At 36.5% G+C, this 13,079-nt stretch overlaps 1 protein-coding gene across 1 annotated transcript in view; it reads left to right on the top strand.

Annotated features, from left to right (window-relative positions):
* LOC131067542 (uncharacterized) overlaps nt 1-13,079 on the top strand; it is a 92,462-nt gene that overhangs the window by 69,876 nt on the left and 9,507 nt on the right. Inside the window, exon 6 of the mRNA XM_058002599.2 lies at nt 110-368. Within this exon, the coding sequence (XP_057858582.2) occupies nt 110-368 (259 nt within the window). The remainder of the gene's footprint in view (nt 1-109; nt 369-13,079) is intronic.

Genomic DNA, 13,079 nt, shown 5'->3' with positions numbered 1-13,079 from the left:
AATCATTTTTTGAATGTTTATTCTGCTTTATGTTTTACTATTTTGTATTTAGTTCTTTTAACCCGATTTCTTCAGATTTAATTTCCATTAAATTCTACATCTGTCACAGAGCAAAAGCATTTTTGGAGGAAGTTTTGGAAGCTTACAAATCTATGTTCATGAAAGCTGCTCGTATGTTGGGAGATCAGCTGGCTTTGAATTGGATTGTTAAAAGCCAGCCTCTATTTGATGTCAAAAGGTTTAGGGCTCCTAAAGCTTTTGTTGCTGAAGTTCATAGGACTCGAGTCTTATTTTTACCATGTTCTATCTTCAACTGGACTCCTCCTGAAGGTGCAGGACAATTTCATGGCATGCCTGAGGATGTGAAGGTAAGTTCATGGTTATTTTTTTTTGTGTACATGAGTTTTTTGACATGCCAAATCCAGGTAACTGATGGTTATGGTGATTCCATAGCATTACAGCATTAGAGATGTTCCTCTATATATGTCTTGGGTGCTTTTTGAGGAGTAGACATTTGCTGGGGTCCAATTTTTTCTGGTATAGAGTCCTAGTCACGAGCTGAAAAAAGATTTCACAGTGACAATCCATTTACAGAGAATGTGAAGAGCACACAATTATACTGAGAGAGGGGGGGTGAATGAGTCTATCAACAAACTTTTATTTTTGAAAAATTGATTAGATGCAATGGCAATACTCCAAAAAGCTTAATCAACCACACATGCAAGTAAGAACAAGTAAGAACATTTGTGGACACATGATTTACGTGGCAAACCTTGCAGGAGAAAATCACAGCAAAATATTGCTTATATATGAAATTTCTTACAATCTTTGTAGGCACCAACCCACAAGAGACATCAATCCCCTCCACTGAGCACTAACTCAGCTAGAGATACCAATCTCTTGAGTTAGAGGCTCCAACCTCTTGATCTCACAAAGTAGAAGGCACTAGTCTTCGAGATGCAAAGTAATAATTGTCTTTTGGATCTGCTCTAGATGATCTTCAAAATCTGCTCATGACATCAATAAAATTTGCTCTTAAATCTGCAATACACCTCCACTCAGATTTGCAATAAGATTTTCAATGGTTGCTCTCAAATCTGAAGTATATCGTCACACAATTCTGCATGATATCTGCTCCAAATCTTCATAACATATATTTATGAATCTTGCATAATTTCACCATAGAGACTTCACAAACATGTGACTAATTGATCTCATAAATTCTGCTCACATAAACCTGCTCTTCTCTAGTTTTAATCTGCTCTGAAATTAGGAATGATATTCAACGAATGGTTGTTCTAATGCCCACCAAAAGACATTTTTACATACCCCTCAAACATGCCTCTTTATCCAATGGTCACCTCCCTTTGATTAGGTTGGCCAGCATTAATATTTATTTTCCTTAACAAGGCTGGCCAGCAGCATATATTTTCATTAATTAATTCTCTTTGCCCAAACCTAGGGGCTTCACCCTATGAAATCCCAATAGGAGGGGGCACCAATTAATTTAGATGCCCATTCGCCAACTGTCATATTTTTTCAAGGAGGTTGGCCTTCTTAGGCAAATATTTATTTTTGTTTAATTTATTTCCTTGCCTAAAGAAGTCGGCCCAAACGGCAAGTATGTGATATTTATTAATCTTGTTTTGCTTGCCTAAGGAAGTTGGCCTAAACGGCAACTACGTGATATTTCACATTTTCTCCACTTAACATTCTTAACATGGGTCGGCCCATGTAGACAGAAAACCTTTGACATCAATGGCAATTTAATCCAACAAAATGTACCATTAGTAGAATTAGACGTTTGAGGACATTGTTTTTGATGCAGGAGCATCCTTGGCAGAGCAACGTGATCCTGTAGATTAACATGTAGAGCATGCTTTCACAGCCTAGATTTGTTCTGGAATGGCTCAGAATGAAAAAAGTTCTCGTTTTCACATGAAAACTTGTGTTGTAGCATATGAGAGAATTCTATGGTCTCATGAAATGTTAGACCATGGCTTGAAGACCATGTTGAAGTCCAACAATTGAGGGAAACCATGTGTCTTGTAGACAGAAGATTACGTTTTGTAAGCCCATTTTGTGCTTTAATAGATGAGAGACCATGTAAAACAGTTGTGAAATGAGAGTATCATATTGTGGTCTTTTGTAGATGTTGTACAGATACAAGTTTTTTCATATGGAGTCATTTTCAAGCCAAAACACTATTGTTTACAACTTAGTGAGTCATTGATGAATCTTTGTCACTCGTGATTATGAGTTGTAATGGGTAATGTCAGACCCTTTGAACCCAGCAGATGAGGTGATGAATGGAGCTTAGGAGAGAGACATGTTGAAAGCTATCAAACACAAAATTAACCTTGAAGACTCTTGGCATGTGCCAATGTGAAGAGGCACAAAATTGTGTAAAAAGTAAAAGCCATAGTGCCACAGAGTTTACTGATAGAGGGGTGGGGGGATTGGTTTTGGGGAAGTGGAACCAAGGGCCTAGGTTGGGGGATGGCGGCAAGGCAAGGTGGGGGGTGGTGTAAATACATATATTACTTGATAAATTAGTCATAATAAGACGTTTAAGGAATAAGTATAATAATTGCAAATGAAACTTTGGCATACTAAGTTTAAATTAATAAACATCAAAAACATGGCAATGATTGCACTGAACATTAACAATGGTGGGTATAGGTTTGGGGGCAAATTAGGAATAAGTATAAGAATAGAAAATGAAACTTTGGTATACTACGTAAAATTTAATATAATAAATTTTAAAAACATGGCAATGATTGCATTGAACATTAACAATTGTGGGTGGAGTTTTGGGGTCAAGGGGCAGTTCGTGGGATAATTGGGAGACTCCTTGAAGTCTCCCAAATCTCTTTGGGATGTCTTGGAGTCCCCAAACTAGGGGACGTCTTGGAAATGCCCCTGAGAGTTGAGTAGGGTTGGTGGTGCAGCTGGGGAATGTTTCTGCCGAATTCCCGCATCTTAGAGATGTCCTTGTCTTAGAAACGTGGGTTTTTTGGGGGGGAGGTGTCCTTGTGGAACACTGATAAAAACATACATGAAGGGTATTATTGGTCCAGTGGAGCATTCTTATTCAAAGATTGGCCCAAAGTTTGTCAAAAATTTCAAGGTGGCTAGAGCAATGCCCTAAAGTGCTTTGACACAAGGAAATACAGTTTTAAAATGTTGAAATGACACTCCATACCCTTGAAGTGCTTTTTAAAGGATGTCTGGTTTTTTAACATTCAAAAAGGAGAAAAAAAGTATTGAGGCATGCGCTCAGTCATATCATTGTTGAGTTTGTGATAAAGTATGAAAAGTAGTTATTAAATGAAAAGCGACTGCTAAGCTAAGCATGCTAAGATGAATGTGGTCAAAGTTTGTAGGAGGAAAAAGTGGTTCTCTTTTTGTGAAGAGCCCACTCAGGCAAGAAATTGGACCTAATACTGCTGAGCATGCGTGATAAGGTATGCTGCCATAACTTGAAGTTTCAGAAAAAAAAAACAAATTCCGAGTCTTCAAGTGCACAACAGTATAGTGTCTGTCCAAAATTCCATAAAGTGAAAAATGCCAGAACGACCCAGAGCATGCACTAAGCAACTGTATGAGAATTTTTTTTCAAAAGTTGAAAAAGTGGGCAAAATACCCCAGGCATGTGCCATAAAGGGGTTTTGCTTTGGATAATTTATAACGCTGAAAAAGAAAGGAAGATCCAATAGCTGAGTGTGCATGTTTTATCACTTTGCCCATGAGTACAAACAAGCTAAAAGGCCAAGATTACCCTAAATGCGTTTAGCAGGATTTTGGTTAAATTTAAATGCATGAACAAGATTTGGAGACAAAAAAAATGACATGTCCATCCTGGGTGTGTGCCCAGCAGTGTTTGATCACGTTTTTAGAAAAAATAGGAAAGTACAAAGTGGGGGCTTGCATTCGATACAAGCTTGTTTGATGCATCTTCTCATTTCATACTTTTATTATGAGCAGTTGCAAGAGGTTTTAAACTTCTTTACAGGTCTTTCAGCATTCCCTTGTCATCCAAAACAGAAAAGTCTTTGAAGATTGCCTCATCGATGACCTTTGTCTTTAACAACTTTGCCAAGTTTTAGTCATAAACAGCAGGGTCTTCAAGTTTTATCAGGAAGAGGTCTTTCAGCAGTCTTAGTTTGCAAGAAGTTATAGGAGAGGGCTCGTCCATTGGTTTGTTGTAGGTTCAGTATTACATGTTGTTCTTTGGCCTCTATTTTCCATCATTTTTCTTCATTTCTGGCAGATCTCAATCTAAATGGAGTTTCAGTCACTGCAAGAGAAAAACATAAGACTGAGAGTTTTATCATTTCTTTCACTCTTCATTAAAGGGCTAAGTTACCAACTTGAGTTTGGGTAAGGGTTTGGATATGGTAGGTTATGTTTTCCTAGATTTGGCATGGCTAGGTACAACCACATGTATAGATATAAACCATTTCACGAGGTTCACCAAACTTCAAACAAAAAAAGTTGAAATCAGAGAAACTTAATTTTTTTTTAAAATTGTTTTAATTCGTTGTAAAATCATATAGAAAAAAATCAGGTTTTTAATAAAAACCAATTATGCTTTGGACACCAGAGGATTTTTCTTTTCTTTCACTGCGTGCCCTAGGTGGAACCTGCTGATTATGAAGTGGATGTGCAAACAAAGCTAATAGAGACCCACCCACTTCAAGACCTGCACAAAGTGGTCAAATTCAAATTTCCCTCTTCTCAAGTTTTTGTAGCAAGGAAGATATTCAAGCAATAGAAAAGGAAAAAGCCAATGTGATAGTAAGCATGCAGGACATTAATGTCAAGTAAATTCAAAAGGGTCTTGATCTATGCATTGAAGAAAGGAAAGTATATAGTGATAGATTGTTCCTAACTTCCTATGACTTTCATGTGATGAAATATATGAGTTTTTTGAAAGAACACAAGGCAACAACTTTGTTTACAAGGTATGGCCAACAGAGAACAAGGTTGAAGTTACAACTAGGATTGTTCTAGCTAGGGCTTTGTGTTGAGTGATTGTTCTACTCTGCATATTTTACATGCAATGTTCCGAATTGAATAGTTTCCTTCTTGAATGTGCTATAGTGAAGAGAGCTAAGACCACTAAGATCCTTTTGGGTGGAAGTAGTCATTCCAGTGATTTGATTTATTTGAAATATTGTTATTGAAAGATATTCATAATAATATATAGTTTGTTTTCCCAAACACATTCTTGTCATTCCGTGCCATTTTTCACCCACACATTTTCTGAACTTGCATAACTCACGTATACATCCCTGTCAAGTCCAATAAATTCACAAGTTAGTTCAATTAGTTTCAAATAGAGTGTACACACTAGGGGTTTATGAAATTTCCATCAATAGGGCGAGTAAATGCATTTAACCGACATTGTGGGCTTGGTACTAATCGTAATGTACTTATGGTATTCTAGGAATTAGTTTAATGTGTAAGGCAAGGTCCCACTCTCCTATGCCTAGGACAAGGCCCCACCAGAAGGAATAGAGAAAGATTGATAGACATTAAATTCTCAGTGATAATAATTAGATAGGTTATAGGTAGGAAATGCTCTCTATCCTTTTTTGAGTAATGATCCTCTCGAGCACTAACTATGGATAGGGGTATGTGTGCGTGCGTGTATATGTATGCTAACTATGGATAGGGGTATGTTTGTGTGCGTGTATATGTATGTATGTGAGTTGAGTTAGTCTAGTTGAATTCTTTGGAAAAAAGTTTTTAATTTGTTTTATAATATTGATATTCATTTTTTTAATGAAAATTTATTGAATTGATGTTGTAATTTAAATTGACTATTTACATCTATATTGATATAGCTACAAATTTGATTCTAATTTCGATAATTTAAATCTCTTCATTTTTATACTTAGGGCAAAATAGTGTTACACTCCTTTCTGAAAATGAAACAATTAACCGTTAAACACTTTTTATGAATGGTAAAGGAATGATATCTCCTGATGATTTGTTCTTGTGATGAATGAAAAACCACGAAGACTTATAATTCTGGAAACTCCTATATGACCATCTCATATGCTGATATTGATTTTTAAAATTGCTGATATAATGCCAAAACAATGGTATAAGAATTGAAAAATGTCGTGAAAACTTTCCAGTTTTCCTCAATGTTTGCTCTTTGGGGTTCTTGTTCCCCATTCTTGGTTATATGTGCTAGTTCCTTGACCAGTTTTCCTCAACGAAGAGAAATATCAACCTCCTCTTAGATACATCCGGAACCATAACAACTAGTCTCTAGAACTCTGAAATGCATACATCAATGGTGCCGCTCTATGTTAGCTATGCTAACTCCCAAAAATGCATCTTTGGATTTTTTTATCAAATTTGTCTGAGTTTTTGGCTGAACTCAGAATAGGAGTTAATGAGATTATGTTCCAGTGTCATTAGATTGGGATACCACCATTCATGAGCCTCTACTTCCAAGTGCAATGTGGCATACTCGATGGCTTTGTTCTCGAACATGGGATATAAAGACAGGTAGGTATCCAATTTCTGGATCCTCAATCTGGTGGTGCATTTGCTCGAACCATCAAAAGTGGGAATAGACATCTCACCCAACCTCCTCTGTAAATCCTAGCTTCGGGGACCTCTATTTCTCCTAGGTCTATTCCTCAACTTAAGCTAAAAAATATCTGGTAGACATGGCTGCATGGAATTCATCACCTAATGATTGGTATTCATGTAACCAATCCACATATCCCTCTTCTTCATTTTGATGATTTTCTCCTATTGTAGTTCATTCTGAAGAAATGTGGGCATCAGGGGTCTAGATGTTTCTCTAGTAGTTGCGCTAGACTGATTGTTAGTTGGTATATTTGTGTTATTAGCCTCACCATTGTTTCCTTGATTACTATTATTACATCCATTATTTTGATTTATTTTCATATTCTGCATCATTTGTGTCATCAACTGCACTGACTGCTGCTGTCCCCTAGCAAGATCATTCAAAATTTGCTTTGTGCTACCTTCATTCAGATGTAAAATCCCCTCATTTTTTTTCACCAAAAGCATGTACCTTTCCCAATGCCCATTTTATCAAACAGTTTGTATGCTTTGGTGAGTTTTGAGTTTTGCTTGCAGGTTATGTTTTCAAGTTTGTAACAGCATTGAAGCATAGGATGAAATAATACAGTAATTGCATTTGATAGATAACAACTAACAATAGGAAATACTGCTGATAAAAACCAGATTCAAGATGTTTTTACTGGAATAACCGTCATAACAAATTACAGAAGTAATCTGATTTCTGACCTTTATGTGCAGTCCTAGACTCATAACAATTGTTTGCAGAGTTCTTACTTCCTATTATATGTCTGAGACAATTTGCAGCTGCCTGGAAGCTTTAGAAGTCTGTAATAATTAACTGAAGGTCCAATTTCTGACCTTAGACCTCTGCTGAAGCAAAACGACCAGAAATTATTTCCTTTAGTCTTTAACATCAAGTCTGACACCCAGATATCTGCCAGATAAATACAATATGGCTAAGTGAACCCTCAACAGTGCCAATTGACCCTTCTTGAATGATTATCTAACCACAGATCAGTTCGAACTCCCCCCAGCAATGACAACCAGCAGCTTCAAATCCTAATGCATGTCCATGACCATGGACAAAATCACTTTATCACAGAAATTACTCCTACAACAATGGTGTCCAATTGTTTGGATGAAGTCACCCAATCTCAGGCAGCAATTTTGGTGCCAGACACAAACCAATGATATCTTAAAGTCCACGGCAGCTACAGAAGACTAATCACCCAGCTAGAATGAGGGATGTAAATGCTTTCAAAACTCTTAGAAAATCCCATGACTAGCATATATTCTTAACTGCCCAGCAAATGCAATGAATAATAGTGGTGTCCAAGTCTCCAAATAACATTAAACTCTGAAATCTGTCTTTGTCAAAGATTCCATAAATTTCTATAAACCATAATTGTTGAATCCCAAGCGAGAAATCTGAGTGATCTCTCCTGCAACCAGCTATGGTAGAATTTTTTACTACTAAAATCAGTATCCCTTTTGGTTTATTGTTTTTTGTTAGTCCAGGGTATCCCTGCGACTCAGCCCAGAGATACAGGTTTCGCATTATGGGGCGAGCTGAGGCGAGACTAGTCCTTGGAGATGTACCAAGCTGCCCGTAAGCCAGAGCCATCGGTTGATTCCAGGCCTCAAGTATCCCTTTTGGTTTTTGCTCCTTATGAAGCTATCCAAATTCCAAATAGATGAAAGAAAATCAAGCATTAAGAAATGAGCTCCAAAATCACCTTTTATGGTAACCCCAGGAAACTTCTCGAAAGACTTTTCAAATTACTGCCTTTTATTATTTCATTAAGCTCCAATAACAAAGTGACCCTTTTTAATATTTCTTTTTATTTTGCACTTTAGTCACTTTATCAAATTAATTAAATAACATTACCCTTAAAATGTACTTTATAGGATAACATTAAATAATTAATTTAAATAAAAACATTGCCAGACTTTAGTAGGCCAAGTGGTATTATCTACTACTCCTCGGAAGGGGACATTACATCAGATCCCTTTTATCACCCATGTTTCTTGGAGCTCCTTCACCAAATAAATCTGCAATAGGAATATGTTTCTTGGTTCCTTTCCTTTGGCCTTCTCCTTGTTCTTAAGTTCCTCATTATATTCTTTGAGAAATTCTTGGAGCTCCTTCACAAATGGCCTGGAATCTTCTTTGGTGTTCACCCATGTATGTCTATATGACACCTCAGATATGTTAACCCTTATTATACCATCCTCCAACAGCTCTTCAAACTTGAACTTTGAGATATTCAATGTAACAGATACCTGCAATGCAGCATTGAATGTGATGAGTCTCTTGTAAGAATTAGTAAGTGCCTGTCTAACCCCTTGAAACTTATCCTCATTCCTTTTTTTCTAGATTTGCCATAATATTTCAATAAAAAGAAGGATCAAGAAGAAATTAAACTCCTTTTTCATATTATTAATATATCCAAAAACAATTTCAGAATAAATAATATTATCATTCCATCCTTTCATGTTAGCAAAAAAAAGTTTCCAAATTTCTTTGGGAACAAAACAATCAAGAAATATATGCTTAATACTCTCTGGTTCCTTCCATACAGAACATAGATCATTAATGTTTACAAAATCCTTATAAGGTAGTTTCTACAGAAGGAACAACCATTTAAAGCATGCTTTCTTAGGCTTAACATCGGTATTCCAATTCTTAACAAAAACATCATTCCATTCCTTGCTGGTAAGATTAACTTGCCAAGCATTATTAAGATGCTCAATAAGATCAACATTACTGTATAGTGCATTATAAATCAATTTAGCATTAGTCTTCATTAAGGCATTACCATCAATCCATCTATAGTCCAAAAACCTCTTCTTATCCCGAGAACAGGTCCTCGAAAGGCAAAAATGGGTGCATGATTCCCTAAGGACAGAATATGTCCTCCAACTTGAACTAGGGAGGTCATTCCAAATTTGAAAAGGCCCAGGACTTAAGCTCTCTATCAACAAGAATTTGTTTAAAGCATCTAATGCCCTTAAAATACCATTTCCTAGTAGAGTACCATTGCGAAAGGGCAAGATGCTTATCTTTATGAAATAGATTCAACCAGATAGACCTTTCCCCACATATACTGCCATCTTCAGCAATGACCCCATTATGTGTGATGAGGCCCCTAATACTCTCCCAAGCTTTCCATATAGTTTTAAATACTATGGATCCTACAGGGGCAACAGGGAAACTACTAGCTAGGAGGTCATGAAAAAAAAGAAGTTTCCAAGCTTTGGCTTGTTTGGGAGCAAACAATCTGATATTATTCCTAATCGGCACTTTCCATGGTTCCTCTCCATCCAGTGCTTTGAAGATCCACTTTGCTGCCAAGGCAACACCTTGGAGTTTGAGATCTTTCAGACCAAGACTCCTCTCTTCTTGTCTAAACAACACCATTGCCATTTAACTAAGTGAGCTTTCTTATTCCCTTTGCCATCTAACCACAGGAACCTCCTAATTTGCTTTTGAATATCATTAATCTGGTAACAACAAAACAGCCAAACAGAGGAGTAATAAATATTGTAAGATGATAGAACTTTTTGGCAAATTTGTAATTTGCCTGTAAGGGAGAAAAACTGTTTGTTCCTTCTATTAAGTTTGTTATCAATTTTACCTTTGATCCATAATGACATCTCCTTCAGATAAGGATTAATTGCAAATGGGATGCCAAGGTATCTCACCTATTTGGTGGGACCACCCCATTGGAAACCATATTTGGCAAACCAGGGTGGGGGATGTTCCCCCCTTCCTAACATAATAGATTTGGTATTAGAGATTTTAGCACTAGAAGCATCACAAAATATATCAAGCTTTTTAACGAGTGAATACATGTTGTTTTCTTCCATAACAATAAACAATACAATATCATCTGCAAATCGAATATTTAGGAGATCCTCTTTGTTAGGAAGGGTAATTGTAATGTCCCCTATTAGGAGATAGCCTATTTTCCAATAGTTAAACACATCTCATCATACTTATTATATTTTATTATGCATTTGTTAGCTCTAGGGAACAATTAGAATGCATCATACAAGAGATAATCAACATAGCCGGGTCTAATCCCTAATCAATCCTAATGATCAATCTTAGCGGAGAGTGGGAAGTATCTTTGTTAAGGCCTTTGTATGATGTAACATATGCCATTCCACTGCAGGCCTTATCCATTGCCTTTGTATGATGTAGCACATGCCCATTCCACTGCAAGCCTTATCCATTGTCTTTGTATGATGTAGCACGTCCATTCCACCGCAGGTCATATCTACCTTGCAAGGTATTAATATCGCCTTTCCCTAACGATTCCACATCCAATCCTAGTGTAGGCAATAGCAGAAAAGAATGGATTAGGCTATGAGTATACTAACGTCTCATGTATAATGAATATATATGAAATTAAGTATGACTGTCATACATATTGCAGTCTATATTAATATTACTACTAAATTCTGCTTCCACTGCAGGCCTTATCCATTGCCTTTGTATGATGTAGCACATGCCCATTCCACCGCAAGCCTTATCCATTGTCTTTGTATGATGTAGCACATGTCCATTCCACCGCAGGTCTTATCTACCTTGCAAGGTATTAATATCGCCTTTCCCTAACAATTCCACCTCCAATCCTAGCGTAGGCAATAGCAGAAAAGCATGGATTAGGCCATGAGTATACTAACTTCTCATGTATAATGAATATATATGAAATTAAGTATGACTGTCATACATATTGCAGTCTATATTAATATTACTACTAAATTCTGCATAAGAACATTATCAGGCTTCATATATTAAGCATACATATTCAGCACATCCCCATGCATACGACCAAGAACAAGGATGTTATTGCTTGTAACTTGATAACAGATCTGATCTGATCTGATTGATGGCGATTCACTGGATGCTTTGATTCCTTTCCTTTATATCTCTCAATGTGAGGGAGAGGTCACACCTCTTCATCATGTATGCCCTTTGGCAAGAGACACACCCTTTCCACCGTTAGCACTCTTTAAAAGTGTGCATCTCTTTATTATATCTGCCCTTTGAAAGGGACACAACCTTTCATGATGAGATCTGCACTTCTTATTTATATCAGATCTACACTTTCGATTCCCAAATTCCCGCCCCCCCCTTATATGAGGTTCTCTTCTCCCTTTTATATCTCATGTTTAGGGGAGTCACAACTTATCATTTCATGCATTTTGACCATTCATTAACTTTAATCAAATTTTAATTATATTCAATTATATTTTTTTATATTTCAAATTTTTATTTGTATTCTTTTGTATTTTAATTTTATTATTATTTATTATTAAATTCTATTTCAAAGTGAGGACATTACAATCCGCCCCACCCAAGATTGCTGGTCCTCAAGCAATGATCATGAAGTGTTCAACATGACTCCCATTGTAAATACACATGCAATAAACATGCTGGAAGCATATCAGGCATGAACCAAACATGGAGCATACACATAAAAACATTGAGCATGCATATGGATATATGCAAACACGGATCATACACACAAATACATGTATTGTTAGATTCCTTATTGACTAGAATGATTCATTGATTTGTGTTTACCCTGCAGGATGGTAGGATCAAAGCTTTGATACCAATTGTAATGTCCCCTATTAGGAGATAGTTTATTTTCCAATAGTTAAACACATCTCATCATACTTATTATATTTTATTATTTGTTTGTTAACTCTAGGGAACAATTAGAGTACATCGTACAAGGGATAATCAACATAGCCAAGTCTAATCCCTAATAAATCTTAGTGGAGATTGGGAAGTATCTTTGTTAGGGCGCCAGCAAACCTTCCTCCACAAGTAGTGCCTTTGTATGATGTAACATATGCCCATTCCATCGCAGGCCTTATCCATTGCCTTTGTATGATGTAGCACATGCCCATTCCACTGCAGGTCTTATCTACCTTGCAAGGTATTGATACCGCTTTTCCCTAACAATTCCACATCCAATCCTAGCGTAGGCATTAGCAGAAAAGCAAGGATTAGGCTATGAGTATACTAACTTCTCATGTATCATGGTTAAATATGAAATTATGGCTGTCATACATATTGTAGTCTATATTAATATTACTACTAAATTCTGTATAAGAATGTAAGAGGCTACCCCTGTTTTGATATTAATTTTCTTTTTTCCCATTTCTATCACCACTCAGCATTAAGACATTATATCAAACAGTTTGCTTGCAAGTGTATTTAGCTATTGTTTTCAGTTGCAAGAGGACAATGTTTGTTTGTTTGAGGTTTATTGTAGGATTGCACATGAACAATGTCAAACATTACATAGTAGAAATAAATACTATGCTGTCCACTATCAACAAACTTCAAATTGCATGTGAACACTAAGACCCTCACAGAGTATAAAGGAAGAACATTTATATTGAAGGATATGGGACTGAACTCTTATTACTTGCAAACTACGAACTGTAAATGAGAATTTCTGACCTCTTAAGGCAGCCAA

This window comes from Cryptomeria japonica, chromosome 10 (assembly GCF_030272615.1).
Source record: "Cryptomeria japonica chromosome 10, Sugi_1.0, whole genome shotgun sequence".
NCBI classification, from domain to species: Eukaryota; Viridiplantae; Streptophyta; class Pinopsida; order Cupressales; family Cupressaceae; genus Cryptomeria; species Cryptomeria japonica.
Note: the sequence above shows the minus strand (reverse complement) of the source record. Positions and strands in the feature narration are given on the sequence as shown.